This window comes from Labrus bergylta, chromosome 12 (genome assembly GCF_963930695.1).
Source record: "Labrus bergylta chromosome 12, fLabBer1.1, whole genome shotgun sequence".
NCBI classification, from domain to species: domain Eukaryota; kingdom Metazoa; phylum Chordata; class Actinopteri; order Labriformes; family Labridae; genus Labrus; species Labrus bergylta.
Genome location: NC_089206.1, coordinates 25,763,744 through 25,789,623, shown reverse-complemented (window position 1 = coordinate 25,789,623; position 25,880 = coordinate 25,763,744). Strand labels below are relative to the sequence as shown.

The 25,880-nt window shown below is 41.8% G+C and overlaps 1 protein-coding gene across 1 annotated transcript in view; it reads left to right on the top strand.

The window, feature by feature from the left end:
* lamb2 (laminin, beta 2 (laminin S)) overlaps nucleotides 1-25,880 on the top strand; it is a 44,978-nt gene that overhangs the window by 1,313 nt on the left and 17,785 nt on the right. Inside the window, exons 3-13 of the mRNA XM_020635383.3 lie at nucleotides 14,494-14,663; nucleotides 14,778-14,913; nucleotides 18,315-18,388; nucleotides 18,564-18,752; nucleotides 18,838-18,901; nucleotides 22,010-22,212; nucleotides 22,318-22,438; nucleotides 22,765-22,953; nucleotides 23,575-23,754; nucleotides 24,045-24,157; nucleotides 25,440-25,519. Coding sequence (XP_020491039.2) covers nucleotides 14,494-14,663; nucleotides 14,778-14,913; nucleotides 18,315-18,388; nucleotides 18,564-18,752; nucleotides 18,838-18,901; nucleotides 22,010-22,212; nucleotides 22,318-22,438; nucleotides 22,765-22,953; nucleotides 23,575-23,754; nucleotides 24,045-24,157; nucleotides 25,440-25,519 — 1,519 coding nt within the window. The remainder of the gene's footprint in view (nucleotides 1-14,493; nucleotides 14,664-14,777; nucleotides 14,914-18,314; nucleotides 18,389-18,563; nucleotides 18,753-18,837; nucleotides 18,902-22,009; nucleotides 22,213-22,317; nucleotides 22,439-22,764; nucleotides 22,954-23,574; nucleotides 23,755-24,044; nucleotides 24,158-25,439; nucleotides 25,520-25,880) is intronic.

Below are 25,880 nucleotides of genomic sequence, written 5' to 3'. Positions count from 1 at the left end.
GAGACACCCACTCCACACACCCCGGTTTTAAGATTCCTCTGGATGCATCCAGAGCTGCATGTATATGTATGTATGTGTCTATCTCCTTTACTTACTAGAAGGAAAAGAACAATAAAAAGGTCATATTTCAATCTGACACCTGCACTTCTTTCTGAGACGAGGTACGAAACACAATCACTGTAACAAAATGTTTCTCTGAGTAATTGAACTCAACAAAATGCACCAGAGTGCATTGTTCCCTGAAGCAGAACACAATGGTTTTATTGCTCTAGTTAAAGTCAATTAGTGCCTGCTGTTGTCTCTTTACACTCTGTTACTGATTGCAGCTGCAGCTCCTGATAAAGCTCACAGGTGGTATTTCATTCTTTAGCTGTCTGTTTTGCATACAGAGTTTTCAGCGCTCTGCTGTTGTTGACGTCCCAAGTAGAAGAGCCTGAGAAATAGCTTCAATGCATGTGCAAAACGTGCTGTCAGAGGTTTTCTTTTTTAGCGTTTCTACACCTGTTTTTTAAAAGCACAGTGGATTGCAGTAGATATAGATGGGACTGAATTTTGACAATGACCCTATCCAGAGGAGAATCAGGGATGCTGCAGTTCAGGGTCATTACCTGGGGACATTACTTGCTAGAAGACACAGGGAACAAGCCTCCTTTCAGAAAGTAATTTCAGAACTATTCATTTTTTACATCAGATGAAAGCAGCAACAGTGTCCTCTTTCTCCCTCCAATTCACATTGGGGGTCTGCATGTAGACAACAAAGAGCAGGGTGTGATTTGTAAATGAAACAATGAAGCAGTAATGTATAATAATAATGTATGAGAAGCTGTGGTACTGCTAGCTGATAACTTAAAAACTGATGTGTTAATATGAAGTAAAGCAGGAAGAGCCAACACAGTAACGTTTATTAGTATCCCCATTAGCCGCAGCATTGCAGCAGCTGCTTCTTCCTGGAGTGCACAGTGTTCTTCTGAACGATGTTTGGATGATGTATTCATATCATTCCTCCAGAAGATGTTTGACTAATTATCTATAAAGAACCTTTATCTGACCAGTAATCAAACCAAGGCTTTGTCTGCCTTGAGGTTGTCAAATTTAGATTTGCACATATTGATTAAAATCATGATGTAATACTTACCAGATAGTTTATACTAAGATTATCTGAAAAGAACGGTTGTGTATAGAACACAATAGGCCTATTGTGTTGGGAATTTATCAATGAACACTTTTAAGGTTTATGTACATGTCTATCAGCCATGTATGATTTCTTGTTTCCATTTGGTCCTTGGGTTTCTCAGCTTTTCTTAAATACAAGGCGCTCCAAGGAAACAAGGTTTGGAAACACTGGTTTAGATGGCAGTCCATTTCCTGAGGAGGGCACATCAACTTATGGAAAATAGTCTTTGCTTCAAGTTATAATAGATGTGTTCTATTTACACAGGCGGGCCAGTTGTCAAGCACTGACAAAAGTCAAGAGTGGTGTTGGCACCAGTAGTGGTCGTTTCATCCATGAATGTCCATAAGTCTGAGGGGAAGGTCATTAAGAGTAGATTGTATGTTTTTCATTTCCTCAAGGAGATGTTCATGTATTTATATTTTCAACCTGTTAGAGAGTATTAGTGTAAAGTCAGAGGAGGGGATGGGCGCAGAGAGCGGAAATGTTAACAAGTGTGTGTCCAGACATGTCACACTCTGTCAGTTTAGAGATGGGAAGCTGTCAATCAGACTCCTGACGCCTCCGAGCAGAAGCTCCAAAGTCAAGGGTCGTGTCTAAACCCTATGGGGTCAGAGGTGGGGTTAATTGGAGTGTGTGTGTGATTGTGTGTGCGTTTGAGAGAAAGTGAGAGTGAAAGGACTCGGATCACGGGGACAAAAGAATCAGCCGTGTCTCTTCTCTTTTCACGTTCCATTTTCGATTCTTCTTCTATGGTGCTAGTGGGGGTAGAAGAAGGACCTGTTGAGGAGCTGGTTGTTTGTGCATCTGGGTTTGTTTGTGTGCGTTCACGTGCGCATAATTGCAGAAATCTACTTGTGCACATTTTTTAAGGTTTGTGCAAAAAGAAATCATGGAAATAAATCGCAACATTTCTGTAGCACTTTTAATTTGGATGGTGTGAATTGTATGTGTCAATTTGCAAATATATTTTCATTTAATGTTGTGATTAAGTAACACAGTGGAAGGGATAACTACTTATCTTTCAAGGAAGGAAAGAAGGAAGGAAGGGAAGATGGAAGGAAGCATTCACATGAAAGAGGATCTGCGTAAATCCTCTGTAATTCACCTTTCTTGGAAGTTCGTTTGTAAAGGAATGATGTCTCGTCAAACTACTGACGTCCTCCTCAGATGTGTGTGTGTGTGTGTGTGTGTGTGTGTGTGTGTGTGTGTGTGTGTGTGTGTGTGTGTGTGTGTGTGTGTGTGTGTGTGTGCGTGTGTCTGTGTGTGTGTGTGTGTGTGTGTGTGCGTGCGTGTGTGTGTGTGTGTGTGGGCAGGTGAGTGCTGGCATTAGGCAGTGGGAGTGAGAGAGTGCGCTCCCGAAGCCTTTCTAAGCGGCAGCCTCCGGAAATGTGGGGATACCAGAACAATGGTGCGTTAAAGCCTACTATCCACCACCAGAGAGAGAGAGAGAGAGAGAGAGAGAGAGAGAGAGAGAAAGAGAGAGAGAGAGAGAGAGCTGAAAAATTAGAGGGGGGCGGGGGTGGGGATGTGAAAGAATCAGGACAAAGAGAAAAGAAGGAGAGAAAGACTTTAGACACACAGGGAAGGGGTGGGAGAGAGAGAGAAAGAGAGAGAGGGAAAGAGGGAACAGGTTTGTTTCTATGAAAGGACGGTGAGTTAGGTTTCCCGTTTGGTTGCCAGGAGCTGTACTGGATGAAAAGGGGGGGGGGGGGGGGGGGGGACTTGAGGGGGAGGATGAAGGGGCAGGGAGGAGGAATAGGAAGTGGAGGTGGTCTCATTAAAAACAATGGAGGGTGTTGGTACTGTGGAGAACCTGCCATGTGCTCACAGTGTGGAGGTGACAAGGCATGAAAACCACCAATACAGAAACGCTTTGACTGTTTGGACATTATGACATCATACAATGAGAAAATGTCAGCATCCTTATTGTTAAAGGTTGTATATGTAGGTTATGTAACTGTATGTATTATATAGTAGTATAAGCCCTGATCTATCAATACAAGTAACGTGTTAGCCCACTTTAAATGGTTAGCATAGCCGTTCACAGCAGGGTTGAATGATCAGTCATCGTACAATCAAAACCGTAATCACTCAATTAAGCACCAGATGATAACAGAAGTGAGAACACTTGACATGAAGAGCAGGACTAGACTGGACTCTATATTTGATTTGGAGCATCCAAACATGAATCCAACATGAGTAAGCTTTAGGTTAGAGTGACTGGAAAAGCTTCTTTCAATGAGCAGAAACCAAAAGCAGAATCAGACTCATTGGTGAACAGACATCTTGATGGGCTCAGAGTCAGTTCACACTGATGAAGTCTTTCATCTGATTTGATGTTTCACACATTTAGATTTGAACTCCTTGAATCAAATCATCATACCAAACCCTCCTCTGTCATGACTTTGTGCTCTGACTTTAGAATATGTAGTCATAGTTTATTTATATGGTAATTGTATTTATGTATTTTAACATTTGTTGGTTTACTGACAGAGACAAAGACTGGTAACATGTTTGATACAATAAGAATCGGAGGTAACGTCATCCCTCTTTACACCAGATTTTGTGTTTGTTATCATTTTACTGCCAGAGGCCACAGGCCAAATATAATAACAGGCTGTGTTCACAGCTTGTTAAAAAACGCTCTCAGACATGTCCCCATCCTCTAATTATCTAATGGAGGACAAGCTGCAATTACACTGAGATACTACATCATGTCAGGGTGGAGGAGGGAGGAATTAAGGAAGGGAGGGAGGGAGGGAGGCAGGAAGTAAGTAAATAACGAAGGAAGTACGGAAGGGTTAGATTAATGTGATAATTATTTTATGATTGAAATGTTGTCGTGGAAGATTGGCTGAGCTGGACCAAGTTGTGTGGTCGTTTCAACTTGTCGCCCTGTAATTACACACAGGCTCACTCACATACGGTTACAACTAATAAAACTTCTGGGTCTGTAAACGGCAGCCAGCTGTCTCATGTTCAAGGTCACTTTGGTTTTATTAATGGTGATGTTGGAATTCCTTAAAACTACAGAATGCAAATGAAGAACTTGAATACCACAAGTTAAGTATGAAGTGGTGGAAACAGTGTTTATTCATGCTAATGAAACTGATCACATGTCACCCCCCCCCCCCCCCCCCCCTCTCTCCTCCCCACTTTTCCTGTCTCTCTTCAGCTATCCTGTCCAGTGAAGGCAAAAAAAGCCCCAAAAACATATAATGAACGATAAAAAGATCAATAAGCATGCTTCAGGCCATTTACGATAAAGCATCAAAATGTTATATTTTGAACACCATATAGTGATTATCAAAATGTTCCATTCTCAAGTCAAACCTTGTTTTTTCCCTATTTTTTCATAAAATAAACTAGCAATCTCTAGAAACATCTTGAGTCTTTTCAGCCAGAGGTTAAGTTATTTAGTAGCATACCGGTGGTGCAGACCAATTGGAACTATAGGAAAAAAGTGTTGAATTATTTTCCTCACCTATCAACACTGGAATGTGAAAAAAGGAAGATTGGGGGGAAATCAACCTATCACAAAAAAATTCACCACGTCTTACAAAATGTACAAATCTTTAAATAAAATGAATGTGAGTGAGTGAGTGCTCTACACTGAACTCTGTCTGCATACCTTACAAAATATATGGTATATGCATTTATGCTGCTAGCGGCAAGACAGGGAAATGTCCTGCATCAAGTGGAGTTTTTGCAGAGGTTTTGAGCAGTCACAGTGAGGAGTGAAGCATGCACGGTAAGGGGGTTTGATTGTGATTATCGCTGCCTCCAGTTGAGTTGCTAGGTCTTATGAATCATATCCCACATAGAAGATGAATAACACCCATTTGATTGGTATCAATATGAAATAGGGAGACTATCAAGAGATATTACCAATCGGGAGTACAGCAGGAGAAAGGGTTTAAAATAGGCAGACTCTCACTCAAAGCAGGAGTTGTGGAGGGTTTGATTTTCTCACCAGGTCTCGGTCACCATCAGTCCAATTGAAAGGTTAAAAGTTTAAAATATGACCTCACACATGAAAACACACAAGCAGTACCCCCATGTGTCATCCCAATTCCACTCAGAGGAGTCTGACCTTTGCCTTTAGCCACACAGGGCTTACTCCTTTTACTCGTACATCAGGGAACCATTTCAACATTTAACAGTCACAATACAGACACAGTCACAATACTTTGACAGGAATAAACCCATGCTGGTCATTGGTAGACCTTCAAGGGTGAATACTGATCCACATATGCACTCAAAGGAACATACAGTTGGAGAAAACAAAGGGACACAGCCAGTCGACAGAAAATATTTGTTTTTGTGCACACACACACTCTGATTAGCATCAGGCTCATTTAATGGCAGGAAGACTAACACACACATTTAAACACACAAAATGCATGACTCGACTAATAACAAGTCCCGCGTGTGCTTTACTTTTCTCCAAGCTTTCCCTCTAAGTGAAGCCACATTTTTGAAATGAGAGACTCTGATTAGCACCTGAAGCGAACGCTTCTGCACTCTGCTCAGTGGTCCTTATCTCCCAGAGCAGCATTTGATCACCAGAGCAAACACACAGCACATAAATCACTTACCAAGGCAGCAGCAACTCACTCTTTTAAATTGAGAAAACCGATGGTCGAGCTGGTTGACCGACAGACTGCACCCGACATCTGCTGGCAATGTGTGCGTCCCATTTAGTTGATTGTTTGAGTTCAGGCAACAGGGCATGTGAAAATATTAGCTTTTTTTGTTATTTATTGTAGTCACTTTGTGACTTAATGTGTATAGTTGCAACTTTTTTTTAAGGAAGCACCCAGCACTTGAAGTAATAACCGGAATGGGTTCATTCCCCCAGTGTAGACTACACAAGACTGCAGCATTGTGATGATGTAGTTAGAGTATCAGCCCAACAGAGATGAGTGCATGGTTTGGAGTTGGGACTTCAACTTTTATGTCGCCACATTAGCTGCATATACTGATGGCTAGTGTTGTAGTGAAGACCACACTAACCAAGACCAAGATATACAGTACCTGAGACCAGAGCGCTCCGAGACCGAGTCAAGACCAAGACCATAAATATCACAGAAAAATCATCATCTCGTGTGCAATGGGGCTGTAATACTGTAACACTGGGAAGGTTGTTGCCATAACCGGGGGATACAAATTATATTATGAATGAATTTAAGTTATTCATTATTTTAGAAAGAGAAAAATCAAAGTAATGGCGTGGAAACATAGCTTGTCAGTGGTGGTCTTGATCGGTCTTGATTTCATATTCAGAGTCCGCCCAGGGTGAGATCGAGACAAGACCCGGTAAAAATACTTTTGATTCCGAGACAAGGCAGAGACCCTCAAAAAGTGGTCTCTAGACTGGTCTTAAGACCAAGACCGATTTCGAGTACTACAACACTTCTGATAGCTATTTGATTGGGAGTTCTAGCCTGTGTTCTGCAAAGAGGTCAAACAGATGATCAGAAATGCTGTGTCAGCTTGATTTGTATCAGAAGAGTAGTAAATCATCGGTAACTGCAGACATGTGGGAATACAGGCTGTGGAGAATCTGGATGAGCAGTGAGTGCTTCATGTTTCCGCTGTTCCACTTGGTTAAGAACAAACATTTTTCTATGCAAGTTTCTGCCCAGCTCCACTGTCCACCTGCTGCTTGTAATGTTTCACATTTCCTCTCCAACATGGAGTGATTCAGACATCTCCAGGATGGCACAGGAATGTGAATGTCTCTAGAGAGACCAGCTGTTCGCAGTGCCATGCCTTGTTAATCTAACAGCCTGTGTAGCGGTCTGCGTCTGGCTAAACTCACTGAGAGCCTCTGTCTGTTACACAGCCAGGGAGGAGGTCGGTGACCAACACGCAAACAACCGACATTGAATCCAAAACCATGTCAGGATAAGACTAAATATCAAATGAATGCAGCTCCAGTATATGAAAAGGCAAAACATTTAAGTCCTTCCATTTTTAATCCAAGACTAACAACCTGATAATGAACATAACATGGCCACATTGATCTTTGCAACGTGAAAGTATTATGTAGCTAAAATAAAGAGAACTGATCTTCGTACATGATTGATGAGTGATGTGACTATTTTTAGGGAAAATCTGGTTGCATTGTTGTGAATCAAGCACCCCTACATATTTTAGGTTTTCATAGATCAGAGAATTTGTGTCGTCAAGATAAACTTAAAAGTTGTCCTACGAGAGAAATGGTGGCACAGTTGCCTGTTCCTGATATCCTAAGTCTTGGTCTGTCCATATTCAACTGAGAAAATTGTTGATCCATAACTTCATAACTTCCCCAGAAAACACAATTCACAAAAATGTTTGAATCATCGGATGAAACAGTAAAGTAGGGTGTCTTCTGCATATTGTTAAAACCTGCCTGATTTCAAGTTGAAAGACCTTAATGAGGAAATGTCTACGAAACAAAAACAATGGGGGACTTTAACTGTGTGGCACACCAGAGGAAATATGTTAATGTAAAAGCTGTATGTATATATTTTTTAATGTACAGTTTTGTATTTGATGTATTTTAAGAGCAGTGGTCCTCAATGTCCAAGAGGCCAATGCTCTGTGAAATAGTTGAATGACTCTTTTCATGTGAACTTCAGCTTTTTGTACATATCAAAATGTTCCTTCTTGATTAATAGTCAGTCCTTCACAGTGTGCACTTGTAGCCTTTTCCTGACCTCTCTCACACCCTGTATAGCATTCCCCTGGATAACATCTTCTCATATTTATAGACAATACATTACATTTAGGTCAGTATTTATATTATAAGCAAGGTCCAAGATGCAGATTAATGACAGAGGGATGATGAATGAAGGACAGTATGGCAGAGGGAGGGAGGGAGGGAGTCAGAGGCTCCTGGGTTTAGTGGTCATCAGAAGAGAAGAGAGATTGGTTGGAAGGTGCTGAGTCTAATAAATAGGTGGGGGAGGACGGAGCAGAACAGCTGGATGTTTGGCTGTGGGAGATGACCATCCGTCAGCTAAGTTCAGAGCAAAGAGAGTCAGAGAGACAGAGAAGGAGAATGTAAACTAATTAGCTGGAGGGAGTTAAGAAGAAAAAAACTGTTGACTTTCCTCAGCCCTGGTTTCAACGTTCTCTGATGGTGTTCAGAAATATCTGCGCTGCCTTCATACTCTGTAAAGTCAGGAACGCAACTCAAAAGCAGTCTGACACTCATGCTTTTCTTGTCTGCTCACTGTAATAGTCAACCTGATATTGGATCTGATCATGCTGTCATTTTGATATTCTTGGCAGTGTGTTGTGTTCATGTCTTTAATCCCCTCCTGTCTGAGCCTAGGTGCGTGTGTGTGTGTCCATGTGTGCTTTATTGTCCTTTGGTTTGATTGTTTGTTTGTCTCAGTTTACTGCATTATTTAAACTGGTAGATGTGACAACAAACTGTCTCCCCATCCGGTCCTGATGGAATGTGTCAGGTTGATGCCATGTGCCACTCCTCATCCCCCGAACAGCAAAAATAGAGGAGTGAAATACTCTGTGAGATTTGATGGATGGGCGATGAAAAGTAAACAAAAAGTCCATAGTAAGATATTGAGATTTATCTTTATTGTAGATTCTACATTAATACCTCGAAGCCTATTACTAGTGAAAACCCTTCATACAGAGATGATGGGTGTTTGGATGATGGTGGCAGAGAGAGATCTCCAGAATCTCCAGAAGGTGTTTCATCGTCCCTAAAGTAACCTCATATATACATGAAGGAACATAAACGTTTTCCGTTTCTCTCTGAGAGTAAAATAAAGAGATGATGTTACTCTGATACCATTAGGCTGTAAGTCGACCAGCAGCCAAGAAGCTTATTGCACATTCAAACTGGAAACAAAGGGGAGTCAGAGGCTCCACTAAGCATCATTCAAAATATCTAAATGCACCTTAATTAGCTTTAAAGCTAGTTTGATGGTAAGTTGTATGATGTTGGTAGTCATCTCAGAATAATAAAAGTTAGTTAAAATATGAGTTTTAAACACAAATACTGCTGTGAGACTATCCCCGTAGACAAACCAGGCTGGCTCTGGTTTCTTAAATGTCTACTAGTGAGACTTTTTCATTGACTGCATCACATGCAGTCTCCACTATATCTCTAAGTAAATGAAACACAGGCTATCATTGTCACATGGTGGTAGCTGTCACATTAAAAACATGGTTATGGATCACATTTGTGTTGTCCGACTAGTAAAGCAGGAAAGCAGAGGGGATATCAAAATATCAAAGGCAGAAATGAAGTTCAGGAATAAAAGCAGAGCTCACTTTTCTTTTCTTTTTTTGTGAAGGGGGGGGGGATCTATTTGTGGGATGATAACTGTGATGTACTGCAGACTTCACTGTGTATTTTGTCTCGCTGCCTCGACAGTTAGGACATTGCCTCATGTGGGAGACCTGTTGGCTCAGAGTCAGGTTGCACTGTCCTTTGGCATGAACACAATGACATCATGCCTTCTCCAACTGTAAGCCAAGAATAGGTTCACAACAGTGTGCCTTTTTTCTACCTGTTTGATGTTCTGAGAAACAGGACTGCTGCCAATGTATAGAAATAAACAGTCTGTGAGATAAAAATGTTAATTAACATAACTCTAAATGCACCTCTGTATTTTTTACTTTTCTGTTTGGGGCTACAGGAGTGCACAATATGTTGCAGATCGATTGGCTGGTTGAATGGCAGTACTTTGTGAGCTCATATGCACACACACACACACACACACACACACACACACACACACACACACACACACACACACACACACACACACACACACAGCAGCACTTTAACAGCCCCCTTTGCTTCTCTCAGCTGTCAGCCTGCATTCCTCCCTGCATGTCTCCATTTATGGTTACAGAGGAAAGACAGAAAGACAAATCTCTGATGCTGTCTAATCAACCACTACATAACCTCTGACCTCAAATTTACTATATTAAAGGGAGGGAGGAAGAGTACCCTGAGCTGTGCTTAAAACTTCTCCTCAGCTGGTTGACTACACACCGTCTCAACACTCTCAGAGTCAAAGCAGCACAAGCCCCAAAAAGCCTAAATACTGATGCAAATTTAGATTATTTTCATTTTCTTAATCCATTTGATAGTTTCATGACCAGTGAAAGTCACTGTAAACCTACAATAAAATATACATTTAATACATATTTTGTCAGCACAAAGAGCCATATGTGATGTCTTCAAATCAACTTTTTTCTCTCTAACCTAATAGACCAAATACAGAGATGTTTAATTAAAGGTGGAGTCAGTCACAATGCTGTTAGCAGCTTGTAATCACAACATTCAAATGGGCCCCTCCTCCTTGAAACGTCAGGTTATTTACTTTGGTTGATAGCAGGACTTAGAGTGTAGGTAAAAAGCTTTACTGCAAGCTTCAAGCGACCTGAGAATGTTACATTTGTAATGGAAAAGCCAGTAATTAAACACACTAGTAAAAGCTAACCACCGCTGTGTGGCACCTGTCCGCCAATGGGAAGCAGTCTAACTCTGCATCCATCTTCATCCCAAGCTGTTCCAAAAGCGGGTAAAAAAAACCCCCAAAGGTTTACCGTCATTTTGGAACGAGCTTTATCCGCTTGGCGTTTCCCCTCACTATGATTATATTTTCTCCTCTGTGCTGATGTGTCTGCCATGTTTGCCAGTCCGAATGGCTTCCAGTCGCTGACTTTTATCCACTCCCAAACTCACGTGCACACTGTCATTGGCTGAGGGAAACACGCCCACTCCCCACCCCGACATGTCCAGAGTCAACCAAAACATCAAAATACATGCAGAGGACAGAGTCTCTACTGACACAGTCACCTCCACACAAGTATGGAGGCCCATAAATGATGATTGAGCGACATTACTTTTGTATAGGTCTATATTTATTTTTTTAAGGAAAATGCCACTGCCTCCATTTTTAACAATAAAACAGATGGAAAGGAGCAAATCTGTACACCTGAAAATCTTCAACAAGCAAGTTTTTGACATGTTTACTTTAAAACTATGACCCAGAAATATGCCAGAATGCTTTAAAATGCAGTGTTGGACCAGGCAACAAACAGCATGACATTTTCCACAGAAGGGTTATATGAAAATATGCAGCATTAGATGATTTAAATTGGCTTTATTAAGTGTATGAAAGTGCAATTCTATATTTTGTTTTCCTGAGGCTGTGTGATGTCATCGTTTCTGAGTAGAGGTTTGAAGCCCTTTAAACAGACACAGACAAAAACACACAGAGATAAAAGACGACAAGAAACCCAGTGATTAAACTACACATCAGACGTCTACTCGCTCATCCCTCCTCCCTGGTCTATGTGACACACACACACACACACACACACACACACACACACACACACACACACACACACACACACACACACACACACACACTGACAGACCTTTGAGTGCGTGCCAATACTTACCAGAATAGATATCAAGTTGTCTGGATGGGTCTTCCCTTGATCCGTTCAAAGACTCTGTACTCTCTGTCTCTTCCACACTCCTCTTTTTTCTTCCCCCCATCGAACACATACATCTGATCTGCTCTGTTTGTGCTTCTTCACACTCTCTTCCTCTCTATCTGATAAAGGACGAGGGAATGATCCCTTTATCACAGGCCATTATGTCACTCTTTATCTTCAAGATAAATGTGGAGCAGCTCAGATCACTTGAACAAATCCTCCAATAGGTTTTGATTAAGAGCCAAATGAATCTGTGGTTGTACTGATCTACTATGAGGGAATGTGATTACATGCAGAGGAGGAATGTGTACCTATCGCTGCACAGGTGTACATGAGTGCCTCAGTAATTGTAACAGTGTGTTTGTGACCTGCAGTGTGTTAACCTCATATCTACGTGTTGCTCACTTGGCTGGCACCATCCTGAGACTTGTCCAGCTGCCAGGCAAACACTGGTTTCCTCTAGAGTGACTGTCAAGATTGTGTATCTCTGTGTATGAGCGTCCATGTGAAATCCTCCTCTGCACTGTTCCCAGCTGGGGTCCCTATCAGCAGCTGGCCTAACAGCAGTGTCAGGCTGTGATAATGGACCTTCTTTGTCCCTTTGGTCAGGGAGAGTAGACCTGCAGAGAGCATCCAGACATGAGCATGCTCTGCAGCCATGTCTCCCCATGCCTGTCAGCGTTTGTCATTCATTATGAGCTGTGCTTCCTCTTAAAGATTTCACTGCCAAAGAACAACCCAGCACCCCAACACTAAGCCAAGTGATAGCAAGCAGGCTAACATCAGAGCAGCAATGTTAACAGAGCAAAATGTCTTTATTAGGTAAAAATAGATTTGATTTGAGTAATGCTTTAGCTGATTTAACCTGTAGCAAAAAAAAACCCTCCCCTCACTGATAAAATATCCAATTAACCTCACATGCTTTATGCCGGGAATAACTTTGAGGAAACTATCTAGGGCAGCATATGAGTCCAGATCTCCCAGATGGTCAGGTTAAGCTGTATGTTTAATGTTAGCTCTCTGGTCTGAATGATCAGAACTGTAATATAAAGCTGAATAATACAGGAAAAGACCTGGCTACATGTTCATATTGTTATCTTTTGGAAACCCTCCAAACCTTATGAAGTTTCCTCCACAGTGTAGGAGTGTTTTGTAGTGTTGTAAAGGTTGCCATGTAGACTGTATGGAGGGAGGATTAGAAACACCTGTTGTGGACAGTCCATAGATTGACAGCAGGACCCCGGGGGTCTTCACTCGCCTCATACCAGTTTCCTCATAGAAACACACACAGACCAATCAGAGGCATGTAGGAGAGGAGATTCATGTGAAAAAGTTTAATGGAATGTGTGGCGCCTGCTGGATGTCGTCCTGAAAGTTTATAAAGTTTATTTAAACTCCCACACATAGCACGGCTAATTAGCCGCAAGGCTCCAGTGCTGTGTCATCAAGTCGTAACCTCCTGGGCTAAAAAATGAAGTGCTAAATCTGCAGTTCCTCAAATGGCCTCTTGAGGCTGGCTAAAATAATACAGCCTGGTTCAAATAAAAGTTTTGGTTGTCATAGAGCATAAAAACTGTACAGGGGAAATATTTTAATGAAACATACAAGTTTAAATGATATTCAAGCTTGCATGTTATCAAGGCTTGATATCTAACTTGCAGCTTTAGGTCACTATAACCACCAACGTTTTTATTGCGCTGGCAACGCCCACAACGTCAATTTCAGAGCCATTCTCAATGGCGCTAGCGTTTGCTAGGTTACAAATTTTGTGTCTCTGCACTTTTACTTCTATTAGTAGTGATTGCTAGGTCTGATTGAAATTGCTCTGCAAGCTACCAAGAAAAAGATGATGACTTTCAAAATGCCAAACTTGAGTTTTGTAATGGTAGTCCTCAAACCAATAGTTGATGTTATGGTACGTTCACTTAATTTGGTGACACTTTACCTTTACAGATCATGCTTCAACATTTGTCATGTCTACAAAAATCAGATTTTCTGTCACATTTTAATCTTGAAGACTGTTGCCCTCTGTATGACCTGCATTTGTTAGTTCCCAGATTTGGCCTCTGGTCAGGTCACTTCTTTGTGGCCCCTGCAGAGAGCAGAGCCTGTTGACATGTGGGAGTGCCTTCAGATAATCCCCCTCCCACTGGATGTTGTCTCAACATTGATTCGGCTCTTGATCAAGCAGTAGCTGTCTAGTTGCAGGGGGGCCAGTGTCCAACTCAATAAGTCCTTCATACCCTGCAGTCCCTGAGCCCGCTGAAGCAAAGTGGACCGGACTTTCAAAGAAAATGTTTTTCCCAAGAGCTATCAAGCACGACAAGCACAATAACAAGAAATGTGTTTTTGAAAAAACGACACAGACATATGGTTCATTTTTGGTTTCTGTTATTTATATTGTCCTAACTTCTAGGAATTTATGAGAAAAAACTTTTCCTCATATGAGTTAGATACAAATGTATGAGAGGAGTTTGAAATTTGTCAGCTGATCTGCTGGTTCCCCCCCCCCTCCCCCTTTTCCCATCTGCTGGTCTGAATCATAATTTAAGATTACACTATTGAGTATCTTTGGAATTGATCATCAAAATTAGAATATGTAATATAGAATCACATTAATGGATATCTTTAAACAGAATAAAATGATCACAAACCCACAACATTAGATTTTCAGAGGTTTTACTTCAGATAGGCAGATAGGAAGGCACTGATTTCAAGTCAACTTTATTTATCAACACAAACTTGTGATTAGCTGATGTATTAGTGTATGATGTCACTTTCCACTGTTGTTTCCTGTGCATTGTAATTCATTTCCTGTCCCGCCTCCCTTTCAGTGCTGGCTGCTGCTGTCGGCCAGGAACCAGACCAGAGCCACGGCTGTGCCCATGGCAGCTGTTACCCAGCAACCGGGGACTTGCTGATTGGACGAGAGAAGAACCTGAAGGCCTCGTCAACATGCGGGATGAGGAGAAAAGAACCATACTGTATCGTCAGTCATCTGCAGGTCAGTTTGTATGATGTCTCTTTCTTCTTCTTCTTCTTCTTCTTCAGTTTCTTTGTTTCTTATTGACTGCTAAACTTTGACCATAAAACTCTGACTTTCTTTGCCCTTCTGCAGGATGAGAAGAAGTGTTTTGACTGTGACTCTAGGCGGCCGTATGACCCGGTGTACAACACCATCAATCATCGGATAGAAAACGTCATCACTGCCTTTAAACCTCATCGCAAGAAGTCCTGGTGGCAGTCTGAGAATGGTGAGAAGACTTTGAGGTCACTTTTGTTCCAAATTCAAGTTATCTCACTGCATTTTTTAAGGGTAGTAAACGATTTTAAGATGAACATAAGCAATGAAAGGGAATTTTTACCTCATTTTATTTGCCCTTTTTAAAACGGTTTGAGTGAAATGTTGTATCTATTTGTTGTGCAAGCTAAAGCAGAGACTACAAATCAAAGCTCAAATCCCCTGTAGTTCTTTCAGGCCCTCCACCTGTGTCAAATGCACAGTGCACTGGTGGCAGGACGCAACTGGTTTTGTAGCAGCACTCCAGAGTAACATAGGAAACTACCAACATGTTTTTAACTGTTCACCAAATTCAGTCAAGTAGACATAGGTTGAGGTTATAGTATGCCATTTTATTCCACATGACATAATATGTTGTAGGTGCAGATGGAGTACATTGCAAAGAAAAAGTTCTTTATCTTGGATGAATGATTTTTCCCTTTTTTTTTTAAACATAATTCTTCACTCTATGCTTCCAAATCCATACCAAAATCCCACACAAAATGAAGTGGAATGACTTCCTTTCTTTCACCGGAACATCCAGAATTTCTCAAACTGTCCAAATGCAGTTCGTTAAAGCTTCTTTGCAACTTGACTCAGACATGTAGAAGCTGATATGCACCCACAAAAAGCCTAAAAAAGCAGAGGTTCCTCTGCTCAGTATTTCAGATAGAAAATGCTGCACAAATCTTTGTTTTCTCAGTTAGCTAAATGAATTATCAAACATCAGGATTTCATTTTTCATTATGCAAATTACAAATAATTCAAAGCACTGACTTGAATTGTCTTTGAAAGCCTTAGTATAAGTAAGTGATCATACTATATGTTTTAAATAGATCCAGTACCCTTCCCAAACTTGGTAATGTGAAGAACGTAATATGGCCTCTACTTATAGGTGCGGGTATATAGTTAAAACTATTATTGGATGGGAGAAGAAGAGCAATATAAAATACAGGGTATCAAATACCTTGATGAGGAAATAGAAAGAGATAAACACATGGAAAACTTTTTTATTACGAGCAGTAAGAAACTGGTAGCTATAGAGAACCTTCAAAACAAAATTAATGCTGCACACAAAAAAAACACAGTGTGGCCAGTAACCCCTGACCAGCGACAGATGGGCTTAATAACAGAGTAGGCTCTGCTCTGGTTTCTCAACAGAAAGAGAGAGAGGGAGAGGAGAGAGAGAGAGGTGGGGGGGGGGGGGGGGGGGGGGGGGGGGGGTAGCAGGAAGAGGAGAGAAGTAAAAGCTCTAATGGAAAAAGTCAAGTGAAAAATGAGTGAGTGCTCCCGGCAGAGTGGGAGATAGACGGGTTTGGAACTGAACCATCTTAACATACGATGACAGCGAGTGACTGCAGAGCTCTGTGCAGTTGGACACAAGGCTCATTAAAGCTGTTTGTGAGCTGTGTTACTTTATGCAGAGCTGTTTATGACAGAAAGGACCCAGAATAGACCGGAGAGAAACAGAAGAAGAAGAGCGGACAGGAAGCAGCGTGACTATTTTTATTTCTGGTTGCTACTGCTCCTCCAAGGCATCGCTGTGGCATTTCCATGACGATGATGGCACAGTGCGCCCATTTAAGTTTGACAACAGTGGTTTTGATTGTGCCCACATATCGATTTAAAAGGAAATTTCACTGGATGTGCATTCATACATACTGACATTATTAGACACTGGTACCGAATGTGGAACAAGTTCATTCTGCGTGCTTATTGTGTGTCTTTCCCATTGCATTAAAGGGGACATATTATGAAAAATCCACATTTACAGTGTTTTTGAACACATAATTTGGGTAACCTGAGTGTTTACTGGTCCACAAAATATGAAATAAATCCATTCAGTCCTTTGTTTTAGTCTGCATAAGTCTGACAACACCAAGAAAAATGCTCAGTTTCAAATCTTCTAAGTTTGTGAGATATATATAACAGACGGTGGGATTCTGGTAAAAAAAACATCCCCTCCCCTCCCCTGATATCTCCACCCATGGACTCCAGGTCCGCCATTTTTATTCTCGCTACAGAGGAGTGATGTCTACCAGGAAAACTCAGAGGGGGCTTAAAGAGACACACACACCAAAACAGAGCGTTCTGAGAGAGCTGGTTTATACAGGGTCACAAACCTCCTCTGGTGCTTGATTCATGTTATAGTTTGACCAAAGCACAGCACAGATGTTTCATTTAGACCACAGGGGACTGTTTGAAAAGGTGGAAAAGGGGGATAACATCCTCTTTAAAGTATGTTTCACTTACAAACATCTCACAGTCAGCAAGGCTCAAGCTGTCTATTTAAATTAGAGCCTGACCAATTAAAATGCCTGCTCCCGAACTCTGATTGGGTCTTTTTTTAACGTGAGACAGGTACAGTAATCAGTGCCAGACACATTTACACTGTCATTCATTTTGAGTATATTCCAGAGGAGACATGTATGTGTTTATGCTCAGCATGTAACTGAGAAGGCATCAAAACAAACCCCCCCCTCTCAGATCTGCTTTTCTTCTTCATGTGTGTAGGAAGTAGCTTTTTGTGGTTTGTCTTTAAATAACCAGTTTAGAAGTAATTTAGCAGTACAGTGTGAAGTTGTAGTTTTAAATTATTCATGTGGTGCAGCTTTTATATATATAATTATGCAGGACTGGGGAAGTCCCGTTTGCTTTGTAGTGAAAGTGATCCTCAGTTAAGGTGCGCTCAGAATATTTGACGTTATGCAGGATGTGTAATGGCTCTCACAACGTGCACTCCAAATGTATTCTTCCACTCACTGATAAAAAAAACAAAACAAGTTGCTACCCAGGCTGCACGGTTGTAGTGATGCAGTGGTTAGCGCTGTTACCTCAGAGCGAGGAGGTACCTGGTTCAAATCCCCTGCAGACAGGAGCCTTTCTTTGTGGAGTTTGCATGTTCTCCCTGTGCATGCGTGGGTTCTCTCCGAGTACTCCGGCTTCCTCCCACAGTCCAGAGTCAGACACATGCTTGTTAATTGGTGACTCTAAATTGCCTGTAGGTGTGAATGTGAGTGTGGCTGGTTGTCTGTCTCTATATGTCAGCCCTGTGACTGACTGGCAAGAGGCGGGGTTATACCCTGGACTGGTCGTCAATGACAGCTGGGATTGGCTCCAGCACCCTGCAACCCCAAAAGGAAAAAGCGGTATAGATAATGATGGATGGAAGATGCTACAGTACTCCTTAAGCCAAAACCACTGTTGCTACTTCACTCACCACAGCTACATGTCTGAATAGAAATTGAAAAAAATGAGAAATTGGTGACATAGTGGAAAGTGAGTGCAAATGGTTTAAGAATAATTTATACAAACTTACTGTAAAAGAGGATGTTGGCTTTATATAAACTACTACCTCTCTGTGTTTTCTCCCAGGGAAGTCTGATGTTTTCGTCCAGCTGGATCTGGAAGCAGAGTTTCACTTCACTCACCTCATCATGACCTTCAAGGTGGGTTCAAAGCTCTTGTTGTCCTCTTAATGACCTGCATCCACAAGTAGCTGAATTTAAAGTAGCTTCTAGCTCCCCTTATGTCGGACTCTTAGATTGTTCTGATTAAAAAAATAAAATCTCTGAGCCTCTAAATGGAATAATGTTCATCTTCACATCTTCACTCGCACTGCAGACTTTCCGTCCAGCCGCCATGCTGATTGAGCGGTCAGCAGATTTTGGTCGCACCTGGCAGATCTATCGCTACTTCTCCCACGACTGCTCAACCACCTTTCCTGGAGTGTCCCAGGGTCCTTTACGCAACATTAATGATGTCATCTGTGAGTCGCGCTACTCTGACATCGAGCCGTCAACAGAGGGAGAGGTGAGAGTCTCATGCTACCCATGATGCTTCTAATTTGTCATATCTTATGTATTTAAGTATTTATGATATCTATGTCCTGACTTAGGTCATCTACAGAGTGTTGGATCCAGCCATAAGGATTCAGGATCCCTACAGCCCGAGCATCCAGAGTAAGTCACACTCCTGTTTTTATCAGACGATAGACGGTGCAGAACAATATGTGATGACGCAAAATGCTGGGCTGGTGATTGGCTCCAGCACTCTTACTTCTCCAGATAACTGGTTAAATACTAAATAAATATGATCAACACGGACAGTGGTAGTGCTTCAGTTTTGTGGGTGCAATATCTATATCTACGGTCTTACATTGCTCAGTTTTGTGATTGACATCATCAACAAGTAATGTACCATGTGGTAAGGTTACAGGTCCTTCACAATCTAGCTGAATCCCCTCTGAAAAAAAACATGCAGAAAGAAAAACAAAAAATAGAGAATGCAAGTATGCTGAAACTTCCCATAATCTAAAAAGTTTTGAAATGGCATATAAATGAGGGTCCGGGACCAATCAGTGCAGATGCTAGCAAGTTAGGCTTATTGGCCACTGTTGAAATATAAAAACACAAACACACACACACACACACACACACACAAAACATAAAACAAATTGAGCAAGGCAACAATTCCTCAAATTACTGAATGTTTCAAGAGGGTGGATGCATTAAACTGAGTTGATAACATTTAAGTATCATTTCACTTTATTTCTATCTGTTCCATTGTAAATCATTGTCACATGTTAACTGTCCCCATAAATCACACTCGAGCCGACACACTCTATACTCTTGTTATCTTGCTGTGACACATTACAGACTGAAGCAGGCCCTCTCTCTGGGGTGTGAAACATGGCCCCGCTGTGTGGAGGACATGGAGAGATGTGAAAAGCAGCTGTTTGACTCCCACACAGCCTCACTGTCCTGGCCCTCATGTTTAGACTGGCAGGACTTGAGAGCTGTTACCAGAAACCAAAGCTTGATTTCCAGTGCAGGATGTCTTGTTCTGCTGCTAAATATCTCACTGCTAGTGCCCCCCAACCCCTAACAGCTGAACAATTCATATTCACTGTCAGCTGTTGTGAAGAAGAATCGACATCCAATGAAAGTCTTGTATGATGTTTTTGTTTCTATCTGTGTCATTTGAATTGAGGATCAGGATCTTTTGTGCCCTGAGTTCAGCCGTTAAGGCCTACCTACTTCTTGGTACATATTCTGCCACTTCGATTGGCTGACTTGAACCCACTTTTCTACCTATACTTTAACCATAACATCTATAAAAGTGAAAACATTTATAACACCTAAATTGAGGATATTTGTTAGTCCCAGGGGAAGTAAGTTTAAAAAAAATACATTTTAGAAAAAAAGGAGGATAACAATCTTTTAGTTATAACCTTTGGGTAGGTACTCTCCTAGAGCTAAAGGAACCCTGAGGGATTTAATGTGGCTGTGGATCAGTGGCCAAGTGGTCAACTCTCAACCAGAAGGTCAGGGGTTCGATCCCCAGCTCCTGCAAGCATATGTCAATGTTTCCTTGCGCAAGTGACTTAACTCCAAGTTGCCCATGCTGCTTTGTCAGCGGTGTTTGAATGTGTATGAATTGGGTTAGGTATTACTGATGGTCACTTTACTCAGCAGCCTCTGCCATCAGGTTGTGAATGTGAAGTTGTGACCTGCGGTGTTAAAGTGCTTTGAGCGGTCAGAACACCAGATAAGTGCTATAGCAGACAAATATGAAAATAAAAAATGGGATCAACAAACAGACATAAATGGATAAATCAAAGTAGTGTTTGCTTAAGCAGACAGTCATCACCCTGACAAGAACAGTTTGCTTTATTCTGAGACCTTCTGGCTTAAACTGTCCCATTGCTCCTTAGACAAGTTATTTTTCCAGTTCAGTTTGCCAAGCTTCTTTTAGTAACCACCATCCTCAAGCAGAGTCTTAAAACAGGTTCTAAAGCTCGGAGAAATGGACCAAAAGTTCAGTCTTAATTTGCATGTCTATTTTCCAACTACATTTCTAGTAATTGGGAATGTTTTAGGTCATGTGATTGTTGATTGTTTGACTTGAACTGTGTTGAAAGGTTGTTGTTGAGTTGATATAGGGGTTGTATTTTAGTGCCTTTACATTATTTGTGCATTATGTTTACAGAGACAGGAGTCCAGTGACATTTTGCAAGGATCATCTTCCCCCAAATTTGTGGATTTTATGTGAATCATTGTGGCAAAGAAGTCTCGAAGGAACCACACAAATAGTTGAACATGGAAAACATGAATCCTCTTCCTTTGAAATATGCTTAGATGCTTCCAGATAATGATAAACGAGTTGAACATATGTGTGTTTGTGGGTGTGTGTGTGGGGTTGGTTCTGGACTACTGCTGAACAGCTGGACTGTATCACCAGGGGGGAACTTGTGACCACTGTCTTTCCAGCAGATTAAAAAGGTGAAAGCTCTGACAAACATCTCTGGAGAGGTGTTATCTGTCTCCCTAACAGAAATGTACTTGAGATAGTTTGAGAGGATAAAGAGGCCGGATGTGGGAGAATCCGTTTCAACACCACATTCCATTACCATCCATCATTTCTGGATGTTGCTCCGGATTGAACACTCATCACATTTGGAGGATTCCGCTTGTTTTTACTGAAGGAGGACATGTTATTTATGTTTTCCGAAGAAGATGCAGCAGCAAAGCAGTAGTAAAGGGTCAGGTCATTATGGATGCGCAAAACCAGTTTGTCAGTCTGTTGTCTGTTGTTGAAATCACTTGTTAGACAAAAAAAACATCCTTTGCTGAACCCTGTTTCAGCTTAATGAAATGACAAGTTTCTTTAAAAGTCAGAGGTCTGACTAATCCTCAGACCATCCTGGATCATAAGATGTTGTTCACCCATAATCCTTTGCCACACTCTTTGCTCTGTCATGCTCCACTGGCCATGACTTCCTCTTGTTGCTTGGGCTAAGAGCTTTGTGAGGTGTGAGTATGTGTATGTCATGTATGTGTGTATTTGTTTTGTATTTTTTACCCATTTTCAACTGATGGCTTTAAACCATTTGTATCCAAACTTATATCATACCATCCAGCAAGAGACTACCAGTGTATAAAACAGAATACTTTAACAAAACTCCAGTTTTCATGTAATAGGAAGCCTTATTCTGAATTCATGCCTGCTTTCTCTCCCCCTCACACTCATTCTCTGCGTATCCTCCCCCCCCCTCCCCCCACCAACAGACCAGCTTAAGATCACCAACTTGAGAGTGAACTTCACTAAACTTCACACCCTGGGAGACAACCTGTTGGACCCTCGAGCTGAAATCAGAGAAAAGTATTACTACGCCATATATGAGCTTGTCGTTCGAGGAAACTGCTTTTGCTATGGCCATGCCTCAGAGTGTGCCCCGATTGAAGGCGTCACGAATGATATAGAGGGAATGGTGAGTGATCATGCCTCCCTAATTTTCCTTCTTTGATTTCTTTTTTGGAGCCTTTTTTAAAATCCCATATCCATTACTTTAACTTCACCTCCCTCCCTTTTAAAGGTTCATGGCAGGTGTGTGTGCAACCATAACACCAAAGGTTTGAACTGTGAGCAGTGTGATGACTTCTACAACGACCTGCCGTGGAGACCAGCCGAGGGACGCAACAGCAACGCCTGCAAGAGTGAGTAGAGGGGGAAGAACGAAGGAGGCTTTAGAAACAGAAGAAACATCACAGATTAGATTTACTAGCACCTTCATGAAGTTGCTTCAGCTGATTCAAATCTGAGATTGTTTTATCTATCACTTCTGCTTCTGTTTTGTAGGCTTTACCTAGAAGTTATTAGATTTTGTTTTTGTCTGGTAGAGTTTATAGATTCAGTTATAGATTTGTTTTAAGCATTGAATCCATTGTTGCAACAGCCATGCAACCAAACATAGTCTTAGTATTAGATTAAAAAACTGATCAATGACCGATAACTTGAAGAGATACATTCTTGTTTTTTCCAGAGTGTAACTGTAATAGCCACTCCAGCGTGTGTCACTTTGACATGGCGGTGTATTTGGCGATGGGAAATGGCAGCGGAGGAGTGTGTGATGACTGTCAGCACAACACCATGGGACGCAACTGTGAGATGTGCAAACCTTTCTACTACAAAGACCCTGTTAAGGACATCAGGGACCCTCGGGTCTGCATAGGTGAGTGTGTGTTTGAGTTTCCTCTGTGTAAATATTTTAGAATAACTACTGATGGTGTCACTTGTTGAGAATGTGTATGACGGGGCGCAGATGCCCTAACAGTGAAGTCGTAGCCCCAGTACAGAGGCTATAGTCCTCCAAGTTCATGTCCGGCCTGTGACTCCTTTCCCGCATGTCATTGGGGCAGCAGTAACTCAGTCCGTAGGGATTTGGGTTTGGAACCGGACGGTCACCGGCTCAAGTCCGATGTGGCCCAAATTACGGAAGTTGTTCTGGTAGATGGAGAGCTGCTAGGGCACTTCCCGAGTACTGCCGAGGCGCCCTTGAGCAAGTAACCGAACCCCTGACTGCTCTGGTGCGCTCCCTGCAGGTGGCTCACCTGTTAATATCCGAAAAATCCAAAGAAAAAGAATCCGGCCAAAGGGGTGATGTCATTTAGATAATTTTGATTTTGTTGAACACAAGTCCACAGGGCTCCTGTGTACCAATTATGATACCTTTAGCATGTGTAGTTTTAAGAATAAATACTTGTATATAAGACAACAGATCAACTAAGTGTAGAAATGCCTCTTTTAAGTTACACTGCATTATAACACACTCTCTTCTCTGTCTCCCTGATAGCTTGTGACTGCGACCCAGATGGTTCAGAGAATGGAGGAATGTGCGACAGCCACACTGACCCTTCCCTCGGCATGGTGGGAGGCCAGTGCCGCTGCAAACAAAATGTGGAGGGCCCGCGATGTGACAAATGTAAGAGCGGCTACTTCGGCCTGAGTGCAGACAGCCCTCAGGGATGCCAACGTGAGTACAGTCCCCGTTATAACAACACAAAGACAAACACAAAGACATTAGGCGACTTGTTGACCGAACGTTTTCAACACATCTTTCTCTTCAGCTGCTTATAGCTTACATCAGCTTGCTACCTAGCTCTCATTTTAAACAGCTGCTCTCCCTTCCTATCTGAAATGTTTGTGATGAATACAGGGAATACAGTACTTTTTTAGATACTTTGGGTAAATAAACAAAAAATAGCTGTTATTATCAATCTTTGAGAAATCTAATCAATGTTGCCCTCTGCTGTGTGTCACCAGCTTGCCGCTGTGATCACAGGGGGACAGTGTCAGGTAACTCCCAGTGTGACCCGGTCAGCGGAGACTGCTTCTGCAAGCGTCTTGTCACGGGGCGCAGTTGTGACCAGTGTTTGGTAAGACTGTGAAATAAATTCTACATCTGTCATTTTACCTCCTTCTCATTTTGAAACTCACTCTCCACCCCTATTGGTGTTATTATGACAATGACCAAGACAACCTTCAGATATCATTTTTGTTCCCCTCTTGACCCTTTTTTGACCAACTTTCATACCCATCGATAAAATGTTCTCCTTGTTTATTCTCTTTCTTTGTGACCACTCCTTTTATTTGATTATCCAACATTTTACACTCCCCAAGAGATGAAGACAGATGTAAACATTAGATTTCACTCTATCGCTCCCTTTCTCTTCTTCATCAGTGATGCTGATTTTCTCGACTCTCTGTTTCTTTCTCATGTTTTTCGCCCACTCTGCTGGTGATCAGCTTCCTGTTATAATTCGGCCTCTTGTCCCAAACCTCCTCAGCCAGGAATAGTGGAGGCAGGAATGTGAGCTCCTGCCTTGGCACCACGTCTAATTTTAGTCCAGGGATTTGAGGCTTGTCCGGTAGGTGTTGGTTACAGCCGGCCTAAAATGGTCAGGGTCCTGGACCTGCTCCCAAAGTGGAGCCTGTCCTCTGATAAGCCCTTTGAAGCCTCATTTAAGTATCAAAAGGAGCAAAGTCAACATTGGTCAGAATTAAGGAAGACTCCAGATGTAGTAAACATGAAGTGTGGTGACTTAAACAAAAAGGCCACTTAAACATCCTGAAAAGCTGTGCCAGGAAAATGTACAAGTTAATGTCATCACAGCTCTAAGATATTCCTTCTGTAAATCTCGTGATATATCACAAGTAAGAGAATCAACAGCTACAGACCAGCTTTTCTTTGACAGAGATTAATTCACAAACTTGAACAGTAATAAATTGACCATATTCTTTTTATATAACACTGGGGGTGAAAGCACTAAATTTACCAAAGTACAAATCCTTCAGCCAAAACATGCTGAACTTAAAAAGTGAAACTGTTGATTTCAGAGCACCCATTACTCACATTGTTAAGTCAGCTGTTTTTAGAAAGAGTTGAAAATCTCACAGGGTCGACTGACATAAAATTGGCAGTGATGATATGCCCCAAGGCTATGATTGAGGTTTTATTGGATTAGAGAGTTAGATATAGTGCACAGATAGTCAAACTGCGGTGGAAGTTCCCCTCCCACCCTGTAATAGCATGGAGGGTGATGCATCATGTCTGTCTCAGGCTAAACTCTTCAGCTGTCTGTCTGCTTAGTGTTTGCTCTGTCCTCTTCTGTTTCTGTCCGTCAATCACGCCCGTCCTCTGTCCTTCTGTGTTTCCAGCCTGAACACTGGGCTCTAAGCCATGACCTGAACGGCTGCAGAGGCTGTGAGTGTGACATTGGAGGAGCTCTGGACAACCAGTGAGTGATACTGTAGCCTTTATCCACAAAGGTTAAACATGAAGTTTGATGTTGCTGGATGACTTTGTTCCCCGACTGTAATGTAAGCAACTATTACATCTATTGTCAGTGAAGTGTTTACACACATACATTCCTCAGAAGATGCAGCCTCCTGACTTTGGTGTTGAGTTCTCCTGACCTCTAGCCCCACCATGAGGCTGACAAATTGAAACTGCTGATGGATGAATTGCAAAAAACTTTGTATTTAAAGTCCCCCTGCAAGATGAATAATACCTGCTCATATCTCCAAAATTTCGAGTTTCATTTGCCCAATAGTTTGATTCAGTACTTTAAAGGTCACATATTATCTTCCTTTTTCAAC